The 23045-nt window shown below is 37.2% G+C and overlaps 3 protein-coding genes across 3 annotated transcripts; 2 read left to right on the plus strand and 1 right to left on the minus strand.

Annotated features, from left to right (window-relative positions):
- Positions 1 to 1314: 1314 nt before the first annotated feature.
- Positions 1315 to 5211, plus strand: LOC121511079 (glutathione S-transferase 3-like). Its single transcript, XM_041789605.1, has 7 exons — positions 1315 to 1449; positions 1539 to 1668; positions 1761 to 1812; positions 2050 to 2182; positions 2280 to 2415; positions 2533 to 2658; positions 2746 to 5211. The coding sequence occupies exons 2-7, from the start codon at positions 1582 to 1584 to the stop codon at positions 2881 to 2883; spliced, it is 672 nt and encodes a 223-aa protein (XP_041645539.1). The 5' UTR covers positions 1315 to 1449; positions 1539 to 1581; the 3' UTR covers positions 2884 to 5211.
- Positions 5212 to 13121: 7910 nt separating this feature from the next.
- LOC121511022 (glutathione S-transferase A4-like) lies at positions 13122 to 15728 on the plus strand. The gene is made up of 7 exons (XM_041789497.1): positions 13122 to 13242; positions 13339 to 13463; positions 13558 to 13609; positions 13889 to 14021; positions 14095 to 14230; positions 14339 to 14464; positions 15373 to 15728. The coding sequence occupies exons 2-7, from the start codon at positions 13377 to 13379 to the stop codon at positions 15508 to 15510; spliced, it is 672 nt and encodes a 223-aa protein (XP_041645431.1). The 5' UTR covers positions 13122 to 13242; positions 13339 to 13376; the 3' UTR covers positions 15511 to 15728.
- Positions 15729 to 18463: 2735 nt separating this feature from the next.
- On the minus strand, positions 18464 to 20425 carry zgc:163080 (uncharacterized protein LOC799515 homolog). The gene is made up of 5 exons (XM_041789499.1): positions 20283 to 20425; positions 19456 to 19538; positions 19247 to 19348; positions 19063 to 19150; positions 18464 to 18950 (listed from the first exon to the last, which is right to left on the minus strand). The coding sequence occupies exons 2-5, from the start codon at positions 19529 to 19531 to the stop codon at positions 18908 to 18910; spliced, it is 309 nt and encodes a 102-aa protein (XP_041645433.1). The 5' UTR covers positions 19532 to 19538; positions 20283 to 20425; the 3' UTR covers positions 18464 to 18907.
- Positions 20426 to 23045: the final 2620 nt, after the last annotated feature.

Genomic DNA, 23045 nt, shown 5'->3' on the forward strand with positions numbered 1-23045 from the left:
CTTTTTTGTTGATGCTTTATAGACATAATCTAGTGCATCCAGGATGATTCGTTTGACTAGTGAGCACAAAATGGTGGGACTGAAATTTTATAATGGCGACTCTGAAAATGCAGAGCAGTGGGATTTTCTTTTGAAAATAGATTTTTAGATAAAGACTGTATGCTTTTTACCATTACATTTTGAAATCAATGTATACAGTCATGTAAAAAAAGCATTTGTCCCCTTTCTGATTTCTTATTTTTTACATATCTGTCACACTTAAATGCTTCCTGATCCTCATGCAAGCTGACAGAGCTTAAGCAGTTCCACAAAGAAGAATGGAGTAAAGTTGCAGTTTACAGTTTTACAAGCTGTGACTGCAGCCAAAGGTTCATCGAATAAACACTGACTTGAAGGGGGTGAATATTTATGCTGTCATTTATTTTACATTACATATTTTTATTGAATTGACATTACTTTGTCAAAATCTGATTTTGATTGATTTATATAATCAATTAAAGGGTAAAGGGGTGAATGCTTTTTATATGCACTGTAAATATTACAGAACAGCAGCAGACCTCTCCACTGGGGCAATGATGTATATTACCCGAGCTGAAATTGCAAGACTTGGTGGATTTTCATTCTTTTGTTTCATAAAACTGTGCTGTTGTGTAAAATAGCCTATTACCAGCTGTGTTCAAAACCACACACTCATTCCCTGCTCCCCTGCTGTCTCATTATTATTACTTTTTTCCTCTAATTCTGACTTTTTATATCATAATTCTGACTTTTTATCTCAAAATTATAACTTTCAACTCGTAATTCAGAATTTTTACCTCATAATCATGACTTAGAATTTATCAAGAATTGCTATACTTTCACTTTTTTTTTTTTTCAATTTGACCCAAATGAGCTTCCATACAAGCATTTCGAGGGTCCCTCCCTACTGTGGGCCCAGGGCATCAGAACGCCCCTGTTCTACGCTCATGAATGCAGGTAAGAATGAGTCTGAACGATCATGCAGTGATAACTATGAGGTGAATTGTAACACCTCATGAAGATGCTTCCTTGATATGTGTGTAAGGCAACATCCATTTAAGTTATGCTTAATATCAGCTGATAAAGGAGAATTTAATACGTGCGGCACCGTCATTGAAGCTGAAGAGCTACCGTTCTCTAGCCTGAGGTCGACAATCTCGCGATGTTTGCCACGTCTTCTTTACATATTTGCTGCGTTGTTTAGATATGCATTAAAACAGAGGAAAGTCGTACACTATCTTTCCCATCATGTTAATGAGCTCTGTTTCTGTTGGTTATACTTGTGGTGGGAGTTAACCAATCACAGTCTTGGGATGTTTCACCCCCGTCCCTTGGCATTTTTCCCTCAACAGAACAGCATTATATAACAAGTTAAACTTTAGTTTAGAGTCTCGCCCTTTCCTTTTGCACGGTGGTCAGTTCGCTGTGCAGGTAAGAACCAAAGACGGTTTGAATCAGTTTTGTTGCATGTGCATGCATTGTTTTTGGTAACTCTGCGAAATGCTCTCTCTTTCTTTTAGTCTATAATCAACATTTTCTCTGACAAGAAGGAAAAGTGCAGCCATGGCTGACAAACCTGTGCTTTATTACTTTAACGCGAGAGGGAAAATGGAGTCAATCCGTTGGCTCCTGGCAGCTGCAGGAGTTGACGTAAGTTAACGTTGCTTGATGAGAAAAATCTTACTTTTTACAGTATTTCACCTTTGTCTCTTCAAATCCATTTTGCAATTTAACCTTCACAGTTTGACGAGGTACTTCTGACAACTCGTGCTCAATATGAAAAACTATTAAGTGGTAAGTTGATTTTAAACTTGTTTTGATGATTAGATCAGGGCTGTGCCCTCTCTGGCCTGGAGCCAAGTCACATGAAATGATCAGTTTTTCCTTTTTGCTTCAACCTACAAGTGTCGTAACTATTGTGGGAGTGAACAGAGCAAATATTGTGTGTCTTGTGTGCAGAGATAAATTGCACAATAAGTGAATGTTCCAACACTGGGAGTGTCCCTGAATGACCAACTGCTGTGCTTTCAGATGGAGATCTCATGTTTCAACAAGTTCCCATGGTGATAATGGACGGCATGAAGCTCATTCAAACAAAGGCAATACTGAATTACATTGCAGAGAAGTACCATCTGCATGGGAAAGATATAAAAGACCGTGTCAAGTATGAAGAATTTCAATAATACGTGAAATAATGGGAGCATTATTGTTGTAGTTTATGATTTTAGTGGATGAATGTTTATGCTGGTGGTTCCCCTCAGGGTTAACATGTACTCAGAGGGACTGATGGATCTGATGGAAATGATCATGACGTTGCCTTTCACGAGTAACCCTGAAGAAAAAATAATGGAAATTGAAACAAAAGCCAAAGGACGCTATCTTCCTGTGTTTGAGAAGGTGTTGTTGTGTTTTTCACCATATTGAATTTGATCAGCTGTCGTTTTTAACCAGGATAAATCTGCTATTCATATAAAGTGCAAAATAACCAGGTAAGATTTTGTGTGTGCTTTCCAGGCATTGTCTGACGCTGTTTACCTGGTGGGAGGTAAGATGAGCATGGCAGATGTGCAGCTGCTTGAATGCACCCTGATGTTGGAGGAGAAATTTTCAGGGATCCTTGGCGATTTTCCCAACATTAAGGTAACATTTGCTTCTGTGGAACGATCACGACAGTGTACAAAATTAAAAATCCACCTCTTTTTGTTGTGTTTCTGCATTTCCTTCCAGTCTTTCCAGGGAAGGATGACACAGATTCATGGCATCCAAATGTTCCTGCAGCCTGGCAGCAAGAGGAAGTCACCCCCAGATGAGAACATGTTAAAGGAGGTCATGGAGGTGCTCCGAATCAAATTGCCTCTCTCGTAAAGTCTGAAAGAGATCTGGTTCATAAACAAGAAGCAGAACATGAAAGCAGTTATAATTTCCCTTAATATAGAGATTCATAACATCAGCAATCAAATGTCTTGATAGCATGTTAATCATCATAATCTTTAGTAGCATTATAAGGCTGTATTGGTGTTCAGATTCTACTTTGTAATTTCCCCTTGTGCGACTAATAATGCAATATCTTATCTTATCTTAAAACCTTTCAAGCTACTGAAAACTGTTGTGTCATGTAGGCAGAAGGGGCCCTCCCCAGACAGATGTGGTGATCTAAACCATAGAAACAGTAGTACTAGCTCCAACCTTTGGCTGACATTTGCCTGGTCTAATCAGATTTTAGAAGTTGTTATTAATAGGATCAGATTCCTTCTTTTCTAACATCCCAGCTTTTGTGCAGGGCCTGGGACAGCCATAAAAATTCTAAAAATTAAATAAAAAAAAAAAAATCATACCTATCTCATTCTCAGCAAATGGGCTTTCCATATTGTAGCAGGGAACATCTTACTGACACAATCATAAATGAGTATTTTTGTTGCTTTTAATAGGTTAGAATGAATAACCTTGTCTTAGAAATATTGCTTTATCATTGCTTGTTTGCAATCACTGATCCTGAAGAGTTATTTTTACCACAGTTTGACTGATGTACTTGCATGGAGACGATCAATATCACAAATAGTCCTGCAGACCTCCTAGCATCTAGTGTCATCTAGCCAGATGAAGGGCGACAAAAGTCTAGAGGAGTCTTGTACTGATTTAAGAGACTAGCTGAGTTCCTTTTAACATAAAAAATCCTAATTTTGTCACAGACATGCTTTTAATTGAAACAGTGATGTACTGTCAATTAAACAAACCTTGAGGGACAAGCGACCAAGATGTGCCTTTCACGAGTGAGTCTGTGCCACTTAATGACTCTTTAATGTGAGCCAATATAGCTAGCTCCTACTCGAGTGCCAGTTTCCTTTCCTACTTACTTTGACGTCATTTACTCCACATTTGAAACGCCACACTGGTACCAAATTCTCCAAGGAGGGCGTGAATTAGTCATGAATTGGCACCACACATATCAAGATTGTCTTATCAGCAGATGTAAAAATGCAAAATGTAGGGGAAAGGCTAAGAGGTAGGGGCAAGGAGTGTATTGGAGCTGAGCCTTTGCCAATGAAAAGTGCCTGGTACTACCTTCAGAACAGGGTATATTTCTCTTGCTAGACTTTACTCTGCAGTCCCTTGGTGGTGGAATGAGGCCTGCTCTCATGAATATCAATGCATTTAACAATTCTTATGCGTCTGATGATACTGAATGTAGATTATATCAATGATGACAGTATGGAAATGGTGTTGATAGGAATATTCGTGATGATGAAGCTCTAGATCGTGGTATTTTTACACACAAAAAAAAAGTTTTTATGCACCATTTTCATCCGATTACACTTGCACTTGGCGGTAACTGCTTGTGCTTGTGTTGCATTGACTCCCAAATGTATGCTGCTTTGCACAAAAGTGTCTGCTAAATGAAACTGTTGATATGTAAATTGCAGGCGTATGAGTAAAGTACCATGTTTTAGGCTCTCTGTCCTTACGTCCACACGCGCCATCCTTGTTAATGTGATATTCTAAGAACCCCTTGAGGGATTTTCTTCTATCTTTGCACAAATGTTCAAGGGTGAACAGATTAGATTTGTAGGTTAGCATAACTGGACCTTATAGTTGTCCCATTGTGAATGTGATATCTCAGCGCTTTTAGTTTACTGATTTTGAAGACGTGAGTGGGGTCATTAAGTTATGGCTGGTTAACTTCACCTTATACCTGCCAGGTCTGTTACAAGCCACCATGTTTCAGATTGTCCACTTGCCTGTCCTGTTGACAGGATACCTCGAGAACTTTTTGAGGGATTTTCTTCAAACTTCACACAAATGTCCTCTTTCACTCAAGGATGAACAGATTAGATTTTCTAGTAATTGTACTTCACAGAGGCATATAACTACCAGGCAGTAGTTGTGTTCTTATAAATGTGAATGCATCCTGTTCATTGGGTTATTTCTATTAATGAAAGGAGAACTGTGATCCTAACTATGTTGATTTACTTTGTCTGCTTATCATTATAGAAGCTGTCAAAACTGCCAGAATATTTCTCGAAATGTTAATACACTTAAAGGTAGCTCACTTTTTATTGGAATAAATTCTGTAACTGTTTTTGTTGGTGCAGATGATGCAGCAGGTTTTGGTCTGATGTAGAAATAATGACTGTAAGTGTCCTAATGTCCACTACAGTGGTCTCTCTATAAAACATTAAACATGTGAATGAAGAACTTTTCTCTTTTAAGTGTTTTTTCCTCCCTTAGACTCATTTTGTCTTATAATGACAGAAATTCTGAAACCTTTTTGCTCAGAGGCTATAGTCCATGCTGTAGGTTGGACCCCTGACTTTGACGTTGGTTTGTGCATGTGATCCCCCACTTTCTCTTCTCACATTTGCCATCACTCGATGAATTCAGGTGTAAAAAAAGAGATTTTATGGTGTTTGGTCTGGTGTTTGGGGAATATTTGAGAAGTTGTGCTATTCTGCCTCAACTTTACACCACTTTTTACAAGAAAGGTCTGCAGGCTCTCAGGCAGCAGGTTCAGGACCGTAATTTCAGGACCCACAGAAATAGGACATTTAAACTTGCTAGCATGCAAGTTGTTTTTGAGCATTATACAGCATTATACATTATACATTGTGTTTGTATATATATATATATATATATATATATATATATATATATAGTATGAATACAGTAGTCAGCATTTGAAGTGGATCACAACATTTCATCAAAGTTGTCCTAAGACATTGGGTATTGTTCAAAATTCATGTTTAACATGCAAGTCTACTATTAATCAATGTTTTCATCAATGATATTTCATGCCTCATCAGTTTTGATGGTGCCCAGACATAATTGTTTGTTGCAAGTTGTGAAGCAGCTTGTCACACATTCACAAAGACAAGCATGCAACCAAAAATTGTTGGTTGTTCAGAACTCAAGATGTCATTCCTATACCTTTGGCCTGTCGGGCTGCCATTTTCAATACGACAAACTCCGTCCTTCCACCCATGGAGATGCCTCCCCAGACCATGACCACTGATCTGCCAAAACTGTTATGCTGTACAACATTTTGTGGCAAATTTTTCTCCCCAGGGCTAGCCAGACCCTCCTACACCTGTCCAAAATGTTGGAGTACCTGGACTTATCTGTGAAGAGCACTGTACCCCACTTATTCAGTGTCCACCTGTAGTGTTCTGTGGCCTACTGCAGACATGCCAGTTTGTGTGCTCTGGAAAGAGGCACCCTCAGAGCTGGTCTTCTGTCCCCCAAGCCAACTTCATGAAGTCATCTCCTAACAGTCTGAGTGGACACTTGCATCCCTATTGCCTCCTGAAGGTCATTTCGCAGGCTGACCGCAGGCATAAAACAATTTCTGCAGGCATGCAAGGTCAACAAACTATCTTGATTCTGGGTTGTGACCCATTGTCTGCCTCCACAATGCCTTTGACTCACAATACCAGACCTTCCAAACCTGTTCTAGGCTCTGGAAACGACACTTTGAGAGGTCCCACTGCATCTGCAACTTGATGCTGATTCCTTCCCTTTTTGCAGCATTTCAGTGACCTAGTTGAGGTCAGCATACTGCAATCTCACTAAACGTGGCATTTTCAATGCTTTCTGACCTCACGTGAAAGTTTCAGAGCATTAACTAGTGACCACTTCTCAATTAAGATCACCGCTGTTTAACTCTGTGACAGGTCAATAGGTACCTATTGACAAACAATTATGTCTGGAGATCATCAAAAGCCACGAAGGATGAAATTTCATCAGTGAAAACATTGACTAATAACAGACTCACATGTTATGCATGAATTGTGAAAAAAAATTTTGGTTTAAGGAAACCTTTGATGAAAAATTTTGATCCACTTCAAATGTTGACTACTGTATATTGCAAGTACTAGTAGTATTCAAATGATATCAGTAAATATATAAGGACACATTTCCCTGAAAACCACTTAGTGCTGTAACATTAAATTAGTCTTCATTCTTGTCTGAAACCGTTCCTTGTTATTATTTGTTGGCAGCCAGTTTAAGGAAGAATGGATCAAGTTTATCAGGATCTTTTTAAAGCTCTCTGATCCCTCTGACCGGAGTAAAGTGAAAAGTTTACCCAGTGTTCAGTGTTCTTTAAAACAGTTAACATGGTGGGTTTTTCAGTCAGGGTACAAGAATCTTTAACTAAGACATCTGCGTCTGGGAGATCTGTCGTTAATAATAAATCGTGGCAGCTCTGACAGCTGAGAAAGCAAATCAAGAATACTTTCCAGTGTCTGCATGTTCTGACACGTCTGTCATGTTTATCTTCACTTTTAGTTTAATCCAGTTTGTGATGTGATGATTCAGCTAAACAATCATTGGGTTTTTATGACAGCAGAAATAAATCACGTCCACTGATTTTTGCATGTTCCATCATGCAAATTTGTAACCATTGAATTTACAGAGCATTCAGGAAGTGTTCAGGCTCCCCCTCACTTTTTTCAGTTTTCTTATGTTGCAGCCTGATGCTACAGTTGTTTGAGTCCATTTTTCCTCTTATTAATCTACCTTCAGTACCCCATAATGACAAAGTGGGAATGGAATTTTTGAAAATTTCGCAAGCTTGTTAAAACTGAAAAATCACGTTGACCTGAGCATGCAGACCCTTTGCAGAAACACTTGAGATTTAGCTCCCATTTCTCTGGATTGTTGCTCCCAGCCAAACTGAGGAATCAGGGGAGAAGGGTCATAGTCAGAGAGGTGACCAAGATGGTCACTATGAGCTCCAGAGATTCTGTGTTCCAGAAGGACAACGTGAGCCTCTCCTTAGTGTAAAACACATGAAAGCACACTTGACTTTCACATAGTTTTGTAGTAACTCCAAGTGTGCCCTTGGGTGTTTTGCACCTTGGAGAGGTTTCCATCTACTCTGCCATAAGGCCAGAACGATGCAGGGCTGCAGTGATGGTTGTCCTTCTGGAACTTTGATCCATCTCCACACAGGATCTCTGGAGCTCAGTCAGAGCAACCATCAGGTTCCTGGTCACCTCTCTTGACCCTTCTCCCCCTATTGCTCAGCTTGGATGGACAGCCAGCTGTTGGAAGAGTCCTGGTTGTGCCAAACTTCTGTTGATGAGTTATAGAGGCCACTGTGCTCTTGGGAACCTTCAGAGCTGCAGATTTTTTTGTAGCCCTCCCCAGATCTGTGCCCTAAAATAATCCTGTCTCTGGGGTTACATGGGTTTCAGAAATAGGCAAACAATTTTAAAAGATTTTCTGACCAACTTAATGCTCCTCACTCTGCATAGGTCAAAAGATGCTTGTGGTGTTCACTTCTAACTTTTGGAGAGCTTAAAAGAGTTAATCTTTCAAAAGCAATTTTAAAAATCTTTATTTAGACTTGAAAATCATTGACAGTGAGCCCTCATTTACAATGACATTGAGCATGTCGGACTTAAAAGTTATTTCTTACAAGATATCAATTTCATATCATCAGGCTTGGGGCAAATTCAAGAAGTTTGGGGTTCCCAAAAATAAAAAAAAACAGTCTTAAAGACAGATGCCAGTGGATAACTCTCATTTCCTTCCTCAATAGGTTTACTAAAAGACCACTTTTCCATCCTCTAGATCAGTGTTTCTCAACCTTGGGGTCGGGACCCCTTTTGGGGTCGTGCGAGACTGAGAGGGGGTCACCATTATCTTAAAAAACCAGGGATATTTTTTAGATAACACTGTTGCCACTTTACACCAATTTTACCAAATGTTAACCCTTTTTGTTACTTTTCCCCACCAATTTTGCCAATTTTAGCGCATTTTTGCCACTAATACCCATTTTTGTCTGTTTTAAACCCTTTCCATCACCTTTTTCTGCCTGTTTTTGCTACTTCTAAACCAATTATTGCCACTTTTGAATCCGGCCTTTGGAACAATTAAATCCGGCCTGCAAGATGATCTCATACTTCTGTTATAACTGGCCCATCAGTATGAGGTCTGCGGATTTCCTCAAGTATGAAAATGTGAACTTATCCTTGATGATTTAAGATATCCTTCTTAAGTAACAAAATCTGAAAAAGTAAGGAGTTAAAAATGTTTAGATAACAGGTCAGGAAAGTGGGAAAATAAATTATTATTAATTATTATAATATTTTGAGCTTTAAGATTCATAATTCGCATTTTAAGTGATATTTTGACCTTTTTAACCAATTATTTTGTATTTTACATCATATTTTAACTCCAAACTTTGACTTCATAATCCCATAGTTTCACCTTTTAGACTCACAATTCAAAATTTTAAATCATACTTTGACTTTTAATTTCATGATTACACATTTTATTTCATATTTTGACCTTTTAAACTCATGATTTTGACTTCTTTCTAATATATTTACCATTAAAAAACATTATTTTTTCAACTTCAATGTAATGTTTTGACCTTTTTGAACTTATAAATTTACTTTTCTTAGATTGTAAGCCTTCAAACTTATCTTTTTAACTTTTTAAATGTCAGAATCTCTTATTATCAGTGCTAAGTTTTTCCTTTTTTTTCATAATTTATTACTGGTGAAACAAGGTTGACAGTTTATGGTTAAAAAGGTGACCCTGTTAGGCCCTCAGGTTAGTCCTGAATCCAGAATCCGGCCCCTGCTGGGATTGAGTTTGACACCACTGCTCTAGTTATTTTGACAACGATAAATCTTCTAAGTAAAAAAGGCTGAGGAGAACATACCACATAAGACTGAATGCAAACAGCAAACCTGAATAGATATTGACTTTTCTAATAACTGCATAATGCTCCGGCTGTTGTAGAGAAAAAAAGAGGGAATTGAGAAGTCATAGTAGAGTTGAACTTGTTACATAAACATGACAAATAGAAAGTATAAAAAGAAAAGAGGGCAGGGTCAATATCTCAAGAACGTGATTAGCTGGTTGTTTTGAAATTGTTCCTTCAGTCTGAGGTCATCTAGGTTCATCTTATGATGAGTGAGATCACTCATACCATATTAGGTAAACTCAAAGTACAAACATATACCAGCATGCATCGCACCGAAAAACAATGAGCTAATCAATGATAGAGCTATGATATGAGCCTGCAGCACCAGGCTCAGTGTGCTAGCATGTTGCCCACTTGACTTCAGAGTTAATTTTGGCAGCTATTTTTAATTTTAGTCTTAATCTTTAGATGAAATGTCTTTTAGTTTTAGCCCACAAAAACTCAAAAACATTTTAGTCTAGTTTTAGTCCAGAAAAAGTCCTCACATTTTAGTCTTGACTTTTAGTCCAAGCATTTATTTTCTTGCCTAAATCTGGTACCAAGTCATGGTAGTGTGTTCTGCACACCCTGCCAAACCTGGGGTCCCTGCTTCCTACAGCTGAGAGGCAGAATAGCTACAGCTGCATTGTTTTTTTTAAAAGATTCACTCAAAGTGGAGGAATATCAAGGATTTTGAATGTCAGACATAGACTACGTTACATTTTAGTCTAGTTTTAGTCATCCTGACATAAACTAAACTTACTTTTAGTCAGTTTTAGTAATCACAGATCTGTTTTTGTTAGTTTTAGTCTATTTTTTGTCACGGAAAAAAAGGCTGTCAACGAATAGCTTTAGTCATAGTTTTAATCGGCGACATCAACACTGCTTGTCATCAAATGGTATCAACCTTTTTTGGGGCTTTTTATGCCTTTATTAAGAGAGGAGGGTTGTGGATAAAGTCAGAAGTAGGATGAGAAAGTGGGGTAAGACATACAGGAAAGCCGCTGCAGGCCAGACTTGAACTTGAACAGACTCAGGCTTGGTTCTTAGCCTTTCTTTTCTTTGAGACCCTCTACTTGTGTCTTATTTTGTAGAGATTAAAAAGATGCATAACTGTCAACCTATTTGTTTCATTGACAACTTTTTATATCAGTAAGGCTTTCATTTACCCAGTTGTCATGTTTAAGCAAAAATCCGAATATAAATGTGATTTTGAATCTCTTGAATATGCAACCAATAGAAAACTCATGTCAGTGACTTTGATGTACTCGGAACCAGGGTTATAATGGTTCAGAATTTTTCATTAGTTTTAATTGTATTTTGTTTTTTGCAAAAAGGTCTTTGTTTTAGTTAACTTTTTATTAGTTTTAGTGTTAGTTTTTTTCAGCAGTAAGGGAAACTTGTGAGGGACAAGACCCAGAAGGACCAGAAACAGTTAACATCATACAATTTTTAAAAATACATTCACACAGGCTGCTCTTCCTTTTTACATGCATTTTAGTTTTATCAGTTGCAGATTATAGATTATCCACTTCAGACATTTTTGAAAAGGATTTGTTGTTTAAACCTTTTCTAATAAGAGAACAGGGATGGTCAAGGACTGGTTTTGTTTTGAATTGACAAAGCTCTTGAGTTGCATATTATTAAAAAGTGTGTACGGGGATGTGCAACCAGGTCTTCAAATGTTTACATATGTTACATCCCAGGTTGAACAAAATATTTAATTTGATCCCAAATTTGACTGTTACTATTCGCTTTTCATTTTAATTTTTCAAACTTTTTGTTTGAATAACACTCAAGACCTAAAATTAGCCATTGTGTGAAGTCTTTTTAAACCAAATTAGGTCATTTTAAGCTCTCCAGGCTTGGATACATGTCAGCCATTATGCTGAAGACTACAACTAAGGAGCTTGAAAATTAACACAAGACAGAGACTTTTAACAAAAATGTTAAGGGGTGGCTTAAACAAAATCAATGATGCAAGCACTTTTAACTACTCCATGTTTTATGTAATTTTATGTAACTATGATGGGGGCGTATCTAGGAATTTTGGGGCCCCAGAATTATTTTTTTTTTTTTGCAAATATCCATGCATATTAATGTATTTTTGAAGCCTAATTTCTTCATTTATGAGCAAAATTTTTACTATGGTTATGTAAAATATTGCTAAGGTTAACACACAATGGGTTGTTATATTGAATTTACTAGTATTATTTTGCAGTGCTGGACTACACCATTTGGACATGTTTAAGGGAGAAGCTGAGACCCCCAGGATTTATTTTACTCTATTTGTTACAAATTTCAGTCTGTTGACCAATTAATTTTGTTGCTTTTGACACTAATTACTAAGAAAAAATAGATACAATCACACTTTTAATTGTAGGCTCCTTAAGGGCCCCTCCCTACTGTGGACCTGGATAATCAGTACCCATTTTCCCCCCTGTGCTACACCCTTGTCTCTACATGTGAAACATCAGTTATTTTTAGCTTGTTTGTAACAGGCTGAAGTCGCACTATGTAATTTGCATCGTCCCTATCAAATACATTTATTAAATAACAAAAAAAAAATCCCCTAATTTTATTTTATTTTAGCTAGTTTTATAAGAACATAATACAGTTTTACAACGTTTTATGGAAAGCTTAGTTTTTATTTAGTTTCAGTTAACTAAAATAATTTTGAGTTGGCTTTAATAATCTTGCTCAGAACTTTTCAAATTTAGTCTGTCACATGGATTTCTTCTTCTTTGGTTGTAACAAGACAAGAAAATTGACAGTGCTTCATTGTTTAGATATTGTTAGAAATCACTGAAGTTATTTATTTTTGTACGTTTGTTTTAAATTGTTAAAAGGAAGGCAGACTGCCACGTGCAGTGCCGCATTTGGATGTGTCTGACGCTTGGAGCTTAACTTCCCTACGTTTCTCCTACAAATGGGCCTTGAGCTTGTTTGGAGGTTCTAGCAGGGGAGCGCAGCTACTGGTATACCGATGGATGGTCGTCCGGGGGACGTCGTCCTCATCGACCGAGCGCGGAGCTTCGGGAGGGACACACATGGAGTGGTGAGGGAGGAAGGGGACACCCGCCTAGCCAGCCAGATCAGCCGAATCAACCCTAGCGATCAATGGGGTGACAGATGTCGCAGCCAGATCGCCCTCACATCCAGAAACGTTAGGAGGGGCTTACACACTATATCAGTACAGTATAAGAAACGTATTTCTATCATGGTGCTTTAACAAACCTGACATGTTCACAAATTCTCTTAAGGAATCGTCTGTGTCCTTTACAGCCGGCAATCACCTTATAACTCGACAAGCCTGGGAAATAATCGCACGAACATTCTTTCTTCCTATATTTCCCACCACTCCTTGCGATAAATATGTAAATGAGCTCTGTTTCTATTGGTGAGAGTCATCCAATCACAGTCCTTAGATGTTTCAACCCTTTCCTTGGCGATTTTTTTCAACAATACAGCATTATATAACAGGTTAAACTTAAGCCAAGAGTCTCACTCCACTTTTACTCCTCTCGGTGGTGAGTTGGTTGACCAAAGACGAGTTTACTTGGTCCCAATAAGAGCATATGCATTGATTTTTAGTAATTTTGTGCTATCTTACCTTTTTCTTTCAGCCTACTTTGAATATCTACTCTGAAAAGAAAGTGTAGCCATGGGTGACACACCTGTGCTTCATTATTTCAAAGGAAGAGGGAAAATGGAGTCAATCCGCTGGCTTCTGGGAGCTGCAGGAGTTCATGTAAGTTAGGTAGCTGGAAACATCTTTGTGTTTATTTATTTGGTTGTGTTAAAATAATTTGCATTAATTCTGTTTTGCAATGTCATCTTCACAGTTTGAAGAGGTTTTTCTGACAACTCGTGAACAATATGAAAAACTTGTGGGTGGTAAGTTGACTTTCAATGTGTTCTTATGCTTCACTCATGTCTGTGTTCCCTTTGGTCCTGATCCAAATCCCATGATTTTGTAGGTTTTTCTTCTTTTTGGTGTGTACTTTCAACTTCTGGGTTGGGACCTACATGTGTCCCAACCTGGGGTCGGGACCATAAAGTTGAAGTGACATCCTCAATTATCTTGAGACCTTTGTGCACATTGAGATAGACCATGTAAATGATTGCTCTTTCACTGGGTGTGCCTACTTGACTTACCAGCTTTGCTACTTTCAGATGGAGATCTCATGTTTCAACAAGTGCCCTTGGTGGAGATGGATGGCATGAAGCTTGTTCAGTCAAAGGCCATACTGCATTACATCGCAGACAAGTACCATTTTCATGGAAAAGACCTGAAAGAGCGTGTCAAGTATGAAGCACTTTAAAAGAAAGTGTGTTAAGAAAGTGAATGTATTGCAGCTGATGCTGACGGTTCCCTTTAGGATCAACATGTACTCAGAGGGACTGATGGATCTGATGGAAATGATCATGATGTTGCCCTTTATGAAAGATCCCAAGCCAAAACTGGAGGAAATTGAGACCAAAGCAAAAACACGCTACCTTCCCGTGTTTGAAAAGGTATCACTTTGCTTTCTACTTAAAGGCACAAACATGAATTTTAGTAACGACATATCTGTGATCATAAAGATCCAAATAACCTGATAAGATTCTGTGTTTACATTTCAGGTGTTGTCCGAAACAGTTTACCTGGTCGGAGGTAAACTGAGCATGGCGGACGTCCTGCTGCTTGAATGCACCCTGATGCTGGAGGAGAAGTTCTGTGGCATCCTCAAAGATTTTGACTGCGTCAAGGTAAAAGTGCTCCTGTGGGTCAGTGTATTTTCTGGCAGATCCATGTACAGGTTGAAACCAGACTCAAAAATCAGGAGAAACTCTCTTATTCCGTTTTTTCGTTTTTGACCAAAAATGTAATAAACAGAAAAACAAGACGTTTTTCCATTTTTTTTTTTCATTTTGGTCAAAAAAAATGTAAAAACAGACAACATTTTAAAAAAAGGGGGTCCAATTTTTCATTTAATGAAAGTCTTGAGGAAAACGAAATCATATGACCTATTGGGAAAGATGAGCATTTCAAAATAAAAGCCTCCATGTCAAAACATTATATTATGATAGGCCAAAATGCTCTATACACAATGTATGATAAATAATATAAATTGTAAATGCACTGGTGATTTAATGGACTGTAATGTTATTACCCTTTATTATATTTTATTCTCATTTCATATAATAAATATAATATATATACCTATGTATGTCTGTGTAGGTAGATAGATAGGTAATACTATTATCATACTGTAAAACACAATGGATGGCTCTTGTTTTAACATGGAGGCTTTTATTTTGAAATGCTCATGTTTCCCAATGGGTCACATGATGTCCTTTTCCTCAAGGATTAAATGAAGAAAACAAATTCAAGGAATTGAAAAAACAATAACTGGAACCCTTTTTAAAAATGTTATTAGTTTTTCCGCTTTTGTGACAAAAATGAAAGAAAAACAGCTAATTTTTCTGTTTTTTCCCTTTTTTGGTCAAAAACAAAAATAATGGAATAACAAGAGTTTCTCCTGTTTTTTCTGTCTGGTTTCAACCTGGAAATGGATCTGCCACAAAGTACACTGCCCCCTATGGAACTCTTGTTTACTATATCAATCACAGTAGAGTACAAAAATACAAATAAATATTTGTTTGTTTTCCTGCAGTCTTTCCAGGGAAGGATGACGAAATTTAACACCATTAAGAAATACCTGATGCAAGACGGCAAACGGAAGCCACAGCCGGATGAAAACTACGTAAAGACCGTCATGGAGGTGTTCAACATTCAAGCGCTGCCCTTATAAATTCAGTCACCTGGTTCATTCCCTTTATAGGTACAAACCAATTGTAGTCTGTACTACACATGAATCGATATTTCCCCTTTATACTGATATAAAAATTGCGCTATCAATTATTAAATCGAAACCTGAGCAGAATGATAGGACTCATCATGATTAGTAATATTTCATGTTTGTATTAATGTGAAGGTTTTACTAAATAAATTATCTATTTTTGAGAAACATTTGAGGTGCTGTTGTGTTGATTTGTTTCAGTTAAACCTCACACTCACCAATTTAAAAAAAAGCATAATTTCAAAGCTCATTCAAGGAGTTTTAGCTGAATATGAAACAGGCTGGCATTGATTCAGGTAAAAAGACATTTTAAAGTGCTTTTCACACACAACATTGAAAGAAGCAGAGCAGATAGAAAAAGAATTAAAGACAGCATTTAAAATTATTGAAATAAACAATGGAAAATCATTGACAGCATAAACAGAGGCTAAACCAGTAGTGGACCCAGAGCCTTTGAGGGGCAGGGGGACAATAATAAAGGGGGCACAACAACAAAAAGTTGTCACGCAGTCATAGTAAAATAATTTGAAACCCTGGTTAACATTTAAGTGTTATTATATGATAAAACCTACTGCACCTCTGTAAGGAAAAAGGCAAGGAATTATTAACTATTTAACCAGTTACTCCATAAAGATACACAAGAGAGGATGCTGCAGAAAATATCCTTTAAAATACAGAGCTCTCTGCTCTTGACTGCATCAGTGAAAAGCACTGTATAAATTAACTTTATCTGACCCTACTTCACCATGTTCTGTCCTCTCAAAGGGCACCTTAGCCCACTTTGTCCTCAGAAATGGCACCCTAGATGGCACTTTATCCAAATGTATCTGACTGGCACCCTGGATAGAAGTATTTCACCTTTTGCCCTCTGGAGGGCGCTCTGTGACTTGTTGTAAAAAGGGAGGGAGCCTTACAGAGCACTTTTCAAAGTTTTGAAGCCTTTGTGCGTGGCCTTGCCAGCATGTGAAGAGGTGGGCGTGTGTTTTCAAACGATTTGTGGGATTTATTCTTTAAAAAATGAATGTTATTTGTGATTAAGCCCTTGTGCTTCTCTGATTTTATTAACTCATTTTCACTGAAAGATTTCCTTTTCTCTCTGTTTCTAATCAACGGGAGTCCATTTTCGCAAAATAAAAAAGAAATAATGTGAAAGAAAGGCAATTCTTTAAAAAAAAATCCCAAGTCATACTAATAAGATAAAAAGTCAAAATTACAAGATACAAACTCAAAATTCTGAGATAAAATGTCACAAAAAAAAGTCATGAGATAAAAAGTCAAAATTATAAGATACAAACTCAAAATTCTGAGATAAAATGTCACAATTATGAGATAAAAAGTAAAGACTATGAGTTAAAAAGTCATTTATGAGATAAGTCAAAAATATGAGATAAAATTGTGAAATTATGAGATCAAATAATAATAATTATAAACTTTATCTCCTAATTTTTCTCACAATTTCAACTTTTCATCTCATAACTATGACTTAGCCCCCCCAAGAATCCCCTTACTTAAAAGTCAAGATTATGAGATAAAAAGTCAAAATTCTGAGTAAAAAATTCAAAATTATGAAATAAAATGTCAAAATTATGAGGAAAAAGGTCGAAACTACGAGATAAAAGGTCAAATTATCAGATGAAATGTCAGGATTATGAGGCAATAAAGTCATAATTATAAGTCAAAATTATTATTTAAAACTTCAAAATTATGAGTTAAAAAGTCATTAATATAAGACATAGTCAAAATGAGATAAAAGTAAAAATTCAGAGTAACAAATTCAAAATAATTAGATAAAATGTGATAATTATGAGAAAAAAAGTCAAAAATTATGAGATAAAAAGTCCTGAATATAAGTTAAAATGTCATTATTATGAGTAAAAATTCTGAGATGAAAATGTGAAATTCTGAGATAGTCGTATTTATGAATTTTATCTCCTTTCATCTCATAATTTTTACTTTTTATCTCAAAGTTGGGACTTGTTTCTTTTTTTTTTTGCCAAAGAATTCCCTAACTTTCACTTTTTTTTGTTTTTATTTGATGGAAATGGGCTTCAAAATAAATCAGTCAGGTCCTCTGAAAGAAAACTTCTTACCCAGAAACAAGGTCAACCCGCCTCCTCATTAAGGCAAAAATGTTTGAACCTTCCTTGTTCAGAGTTGATCTCAGCCCTCATCAGTACTAGACTATGACTCATAGCTGGATTTTTTGAATCCAAGTTAGGAGCTCTTCGAGGATTCTCCTTGTCTTTGTGAATCTGGGCCCAGGGTTCCTCTCTTCATGCAGAGAAGGCCCTATTTAGTTGGTCAAATAAACACCTACCGAGTGTATGAATTTTAAAACCTCTAATAATATTGAATATCAGATGTTACAAGTTCAAATCTCAAAGGAAATAATAAATTACTTTGCCCCAAATAACATTAAATATATATATTTTTGTATTATATTAAAAATATCAGTGAAAACTGTGGTAAACATAATTCTAATTATGCTTTTTCATTGCATGATGGTGCCCAGAGACCTTTTGTGCTGTACCCTCTCCCCTGGTTCCCTTTAACATCACACTCTCTTGGTACATCGCCTGTGCATTTACATCTAACCCTGCCCCAGCAGAGAACCTTTTTTAATCAGCATTAGATGCGATCAGCTGAAGACAACATTTTGGATCATTACTGCCATTAACTGTGGTATAAAGGTACAAGTCAGGGCTGACATTTGAGGTAAACAGCCAGACAGCCTTGTGATAGTAGACAAGTGTGTACTAACCCAATACTGCCATCCTCTGTTGTGTAATGGTATTTTTTTTCACAAGGAAGGGGCCTGACATTGGAAATCTGCAGCCAGACTGTCTTATGAGAGAAACAAAGCATCCTGCAAAAAACCCCACAAACTTGAAGACTTAGCAGAAGCTTTATCAATCACAAGTTTATTGGTTTTATTACAAAAAGACAGATTTTAAATTACTTTAAAAGTCAAATGTACAAGATATACTGTTGCATGTAAGTAGACAAGCACACGTTTATCCTCTTAGCTCTTGTGTATCCAATAAACACCCTGCCTAGACAAACAAAAGCACCCACAAAGTGCACATGCGTCTTATGTGTCGCAAACATGATTAAAATCAAAGCTGTCACATACATGTGAGTATTTATACTGAAAAAGATAAGTAGTGACTTTTTAAGCCCGTTTAACAACGATTGGTGGCATTTGGTAGAGTTTTGGTCTCATGATGGGTCAGTTTCAAAGCAATAACAGAAGATCAGTTTTGTTAAGCAAACTTGGAATGATTTTTCCTTTATAAACAAGGCTTGTTCATGAGGGACAGAGAGCTTCTTGTCAGTTTTGTTCATGAAGTCACGCCATGATTAGGAGTAACAGCCGAAACACCATCAGCAAACTGTGGGAGAGAGACAGCAAATCAAACATCATTACAAAAACAGTCATGTCATTTCACAATCCTTAATTTGCTAAGTAAACTTTACAGCATGTTGAGCAAGGTTGACTCTGACCTGAGCCCTGCCATGATCCCAGCAGGCATTAGTTTGCCAGATTTTTTATATCTCATTCCCATTACGACTGATAAAGCTCCTGCTGCCACTGGAAGACATAGAGCACAATATTATGACATCATCTGGGCTATTTTTAACCATCAATCGAAGCTTTTGTACTCGATTGAGCTTCAATACTACTCACACAGTGAGACCTTGATGTCCTTTGAGTCATTAGAGATGTTGTATGCACCATAAGCAGATAATCCACCAAAAACTAACCCAGCCATCAGGGACATCACACTCCCTACAGTAAAACAGGGCACACCATTATAATCTAGGTTTATCAGCACTATTATCAATCAATGTGTAAGTCATTTGATTGACATAGATCATTTAGGGCGAGACTTCAACCTTTTCTTTTGTAGCCCATAAATCCCCCAAAGGCGATGGCTGCGGCATAGCCAAATCCAATCCAGTCCATTGCCATAATAAAGCTGTAAACCAAAAGAAAAACAAAGCTTCTTTATTTATTCTGAGATTAAATTACAGTAACTGTTTAACAAAGTCTACAAACACTTTAAGGACAAAAGTATTCAGCTGCCTGACAACTACACCAACAGAAACTGTAATGACATTGTATTCAAATGTTTAATATGGAGTTGGTCTCCTTTTTGCAGCTGTAACAGCCTGCACTCTTCCTCGAGGGCTTTCCACAAGATTTTTGAGGTTTTTGTGGGAATTTGTGCCCATTCATTCTGTAAAGCATTTCTTCATAGATACAGTAAAACCCTTTCATTTAGAGGTTGTATAACTGTTAATAAAATAAGACACATTCCCTTTCATATAAACCCTGCCAGCATTCAAGAGTACAAACTACAACACTGAAGATGGCAGTAAAACACCTTAACATATTTGAGATTAAATGACAAAGAAAGGACACAAAATGTTGTCTGTTCTATAAAGAAATGAAGGTTATCACAATTTCAAACCAACAACTACACCTCTGTGAGCGTAATTTTACTAACTTCATACTGTGACCTGTGTTATCAGTGAATTTTCTAAAGTCTCTAGATGTCGCTCTGAGACCGTTGGTAAAATCGAAGGAACACAACGCAGAAAGCGCGCAAATAAACACAAATTTGTCTATTTTCAAGAAATTAACGAAATCAGCGTCAAGTCAGTTTTCTATTCTGGTGTTACTGTGCATGTACTTTTATCATATGTGGCTTTTAACATACCTTAAGTCCAAACAAGTGAACAGCAGCTCTAAAAGATGTTACCTCCGATCCCTGGCTGTATCTACTTCCGTGTACTGCCCACTAACTGTAAAACGCATGCGCAGTTTGATCCGCGCTGTGTTTACTGGCTTGATGAAATTGGAAAGCTGACTTTAGTAGGCTATATTAAAATCAGATAGGGGTGAACTGTTAGTTTTCTTGCTCCAAATTACACGGGGGATCATGTCAATCTAAACCGACACGGTCACTTTGATGACTTCCGGCTTCACTGATCACTTCCTTTATTAGATTAAAGACATGCTTTCACCGTGGCACAGGTGTCGTTTTAACGTAGTTATACATTTTTAGTCTTTGGTGTCGCCCTACGTAACATGCAACTAACAAATATACAAATAAGTAATGAAAACGTAAATGTGTAGAAAGAAGTAGATGTTGGATTTATAAAAATGTTTTAAAAGAGGGCACTTTGACGGTTTATTGGTCAGTTGGGGAAACCACTAACAGTTGGCCTAGGGCAGTGATACTCAACGTGTGGCTCTAGAGCCACATGTAGCTCTTTTGTGATGATTTGGGGCCCTTTTAAGCCGCAATTTGAAACATTATTCACCCAGAAAACCTTAAAATGGAAAATATGACCTCACCACTTATACGTTGCAAATAACAATCAGTTTGTTTCCCACATTTACACAGTAGGCTTTAATTGTCAAACTTAATTGTCAACCTCTGTTTTTGTCTGTATATTTCCATTGCACTTATTTGCATTTTTTTTGCTACTTCTATTCCAATTTTACTGCTTTGAGCCCATTTCTGACACTTCTTTTTGCCACATTTAGCCAATTTTTGACTCGTTTATCCTGGTGTTTTCAATTAAATGCCTCTTTTTGCCAATTTTTCCAACCTTGTTGCTGATTTGGGCCCATTTTAGTCACTTTTCAATCACTTTTTGCCACTTTTTGAGCATTTTTGCCATCTCTTACCTATTTTTTTGTCACTTTTCTCACAGTGTTAGCCACTTTAAGCCCAATTACTTCTTTTTGTCACTTTTTACCAATTTTTGGCACTTTTATCCTACTTTTTGCAATGTTTAATAGTGTTTGACCCATGTATACATCCATATACTTACAAATATTGCGTCGTTAACAGATTTCATATAAGAATACATACAATACAGTCAATGAGCATGTCCTCTAGACAAATCAACGTACACAAATTACCTAATAAACAGTTCAGTCTTATATGCAACTGAGAAACTTTACTTTATGGAATGCATGAGGCAAAGGGTGGAAAAAATAATTTCTGATATGCAGTTTAAAGGTCATGTGGAGACTTTTTCTGCCCCCTGGTGGTTTATGAATGCACAGCATGCATCGGGATGTATTCAACATTCTTTCAGAAGAAAATGATCAGAGGGACACCATACAGGGAGAAAAGATCAGACGATTAAAGGGTCTATAAATGGCAGGGGCCCTAAAATATTAAAGCATGATCATTTTTTTTCCATATTACGTTGAGAATGATATCAAGAGGGCGATATCAAAGATGTAAAGAACAAAGGAGAAAGGAGAAGGCAGCTGACAGAAAATATTCTTCTTTAAAAAAACATCTAAATACTAAAATTTAATTTCATAAATAAATCACCACCAGGCACATCTCATTTGACAGTATTTTTGTAAGACCACCTCACCTTAAAGTTAATGCACTTTGGAGCAATATTTAGCACTTTTCCTCATCAGCTAGTCCTAGACACATCTTTGAGATCAACGGATTCATTGCAATTTCTAGGCTGGGCAGACATTCATGTGATTAAATGGGTATAGCACTAGCTTTTCTGATTTTAGAAACATGATTTTAGAAAGATCAAATCAAATAGAATAATATTCAGACTTGATGCCTTAAATGAAAGTTTCTCAGTCTTGCTTTAACATGGTGACTTTTGGGAAATTGGGACATAAACTTGAATTGGCCGGTTAAAAGAAGGTTTATTTTTTCAGCTAATGAATGAAAATATTTTTTTATGCGCCTTAGCAGAGATACCATATGACAATTGTCTGCCTTCATTGGAGTGATATCACACAGGTAGGCAGGGTAAGTATCTTACAGCTGGGGTCATCCATCTATTACCTATAGCTATCACTTACTCTGAATAATTGCCGGGGTTGGAGCAGATCCCAGCTGTCATGGGAGGAGTACATCCTGGACTGGTTGCCAGGCAATAACACCACAGCCACTCCAGAAGCCAGGCATCTTATAGGCTCTCGGAGTACCCCAAATGGGGAAGCGACAGATGTAAGGATGACCTGAAGTAAGCGTGCATATGTACAGAAATAATTGCTTTTATTTACCACGTCTGATTTCACTTAACATATCTCATTAATCAATGAAGTATCTTACAGATGTTTTGAGTGGCAACATATAATGTAAGTCTTTTTAGCCTCACTTCCAAGGACTCAAAAAGAAGATGTCAGAATTCACGACTTCAAGCACTAACTTAAGTAAAAGTACCACACTGAAAATGCAAGGAGAGCTCTAAGCAGCCTTCAGCATTGCTCAAAATAATTGATTTAAGTTTCAGTCTTGCCCTCAAAGCACATAATCAATCATAGTTTGGAATTTTGGGTCATTACTGGGGTGGCCAATCAGATTTCTAAGATGGGCATGGTTCCCCCCTGGTCACCCCTTGTATCTGTCTTTGTATAAAAACAAACATGCTTATGAGGCTGACTGCCTATAAGCATGAGTGTAGATGTGACAGTCCCTGACTTC

Source organism: Cheilinus undulatus, linkage group 6 (genome assembly GCF_018320785.1).
Source record: "Cheilinus undulatus linkage group 6, ASM1832078v1, whole genome shotgun sequence".
Taxonomy (NCBI): Eukaryota; Metazoa; Chordata; class Actinopteri; order Labriformes; family Labridae; genus Cheilinus; species Cheilinus undulatus.

Excerpts from the sequence above, each read along its gene's own strand:
- zgc:163080 (XM_041789499.1), bottom strand. The coding sequence starts at position 19,531 with ATGGCAATGGACTGGATTGGATTTGGCTATGCCGCAGCCATCGCCTTT. Across the intron at positions 19,349-19,455 it reads TATGGGCTACAAAAGAAAAG|GGAGTGTGATGTCCCTGATG; the intron begins GTTGAAGTCTCG and ends GTTTTACTGTAG. Across the intron at positions 19,151-19,246 it reads GGACATCAAGGTCTCACTGT|TGGCAGCAGGAGCTTTATCA; the intron begins GTGAGTAGTATT and ends TATGTCTTCCAG.
- LOC121511022 (XM_041789497.1), top strand. The coding sequence starts at position 13,377 with ATGGGTGACACACCTGTGCTTCATTATTTCAAAGGAAGAGGGAAAATG. Across the intron at positions 13,610-13,888 it reads ATATGAAAAACTTGTGGGTG|ATGGAGATCTCATGTTTCAA; the intron begins GTAAGTTGACTT and ends TGCTACTTTCAG. Across the intron at positions 14,465-15,372 it reads AAGATTTTGACTGCGTCAAG|TCTTTCCAGGGAAGGATGAC; the intron begins GTAAAAGTGCTC and ends GTTTTCCTGCAG.
- LOC121511079 (XM_041789605.1), top strand. The coding sequence starts at position 1,582 with ATGGCTGACAAACCTGTGCTTTATTACTTTAACGCGAGAGGGAAAATG. Across the intron at positions 2,416-2,532 it reads ATCTTCCTGTGTTTGAGAAG|GCATTGTCTGACGCTGTTTA; the intron begins GTGTTGTTGTGT and ends TGTGCTTTCCAG. Across the intron at positions 2,659-2,745 it reads GCGATTTTCCCAACATTAAG|TCTTTCCAGGGAAGGATGAC; the intron begins GTAACATTTGCT and ends ATTTCCTTCCAG.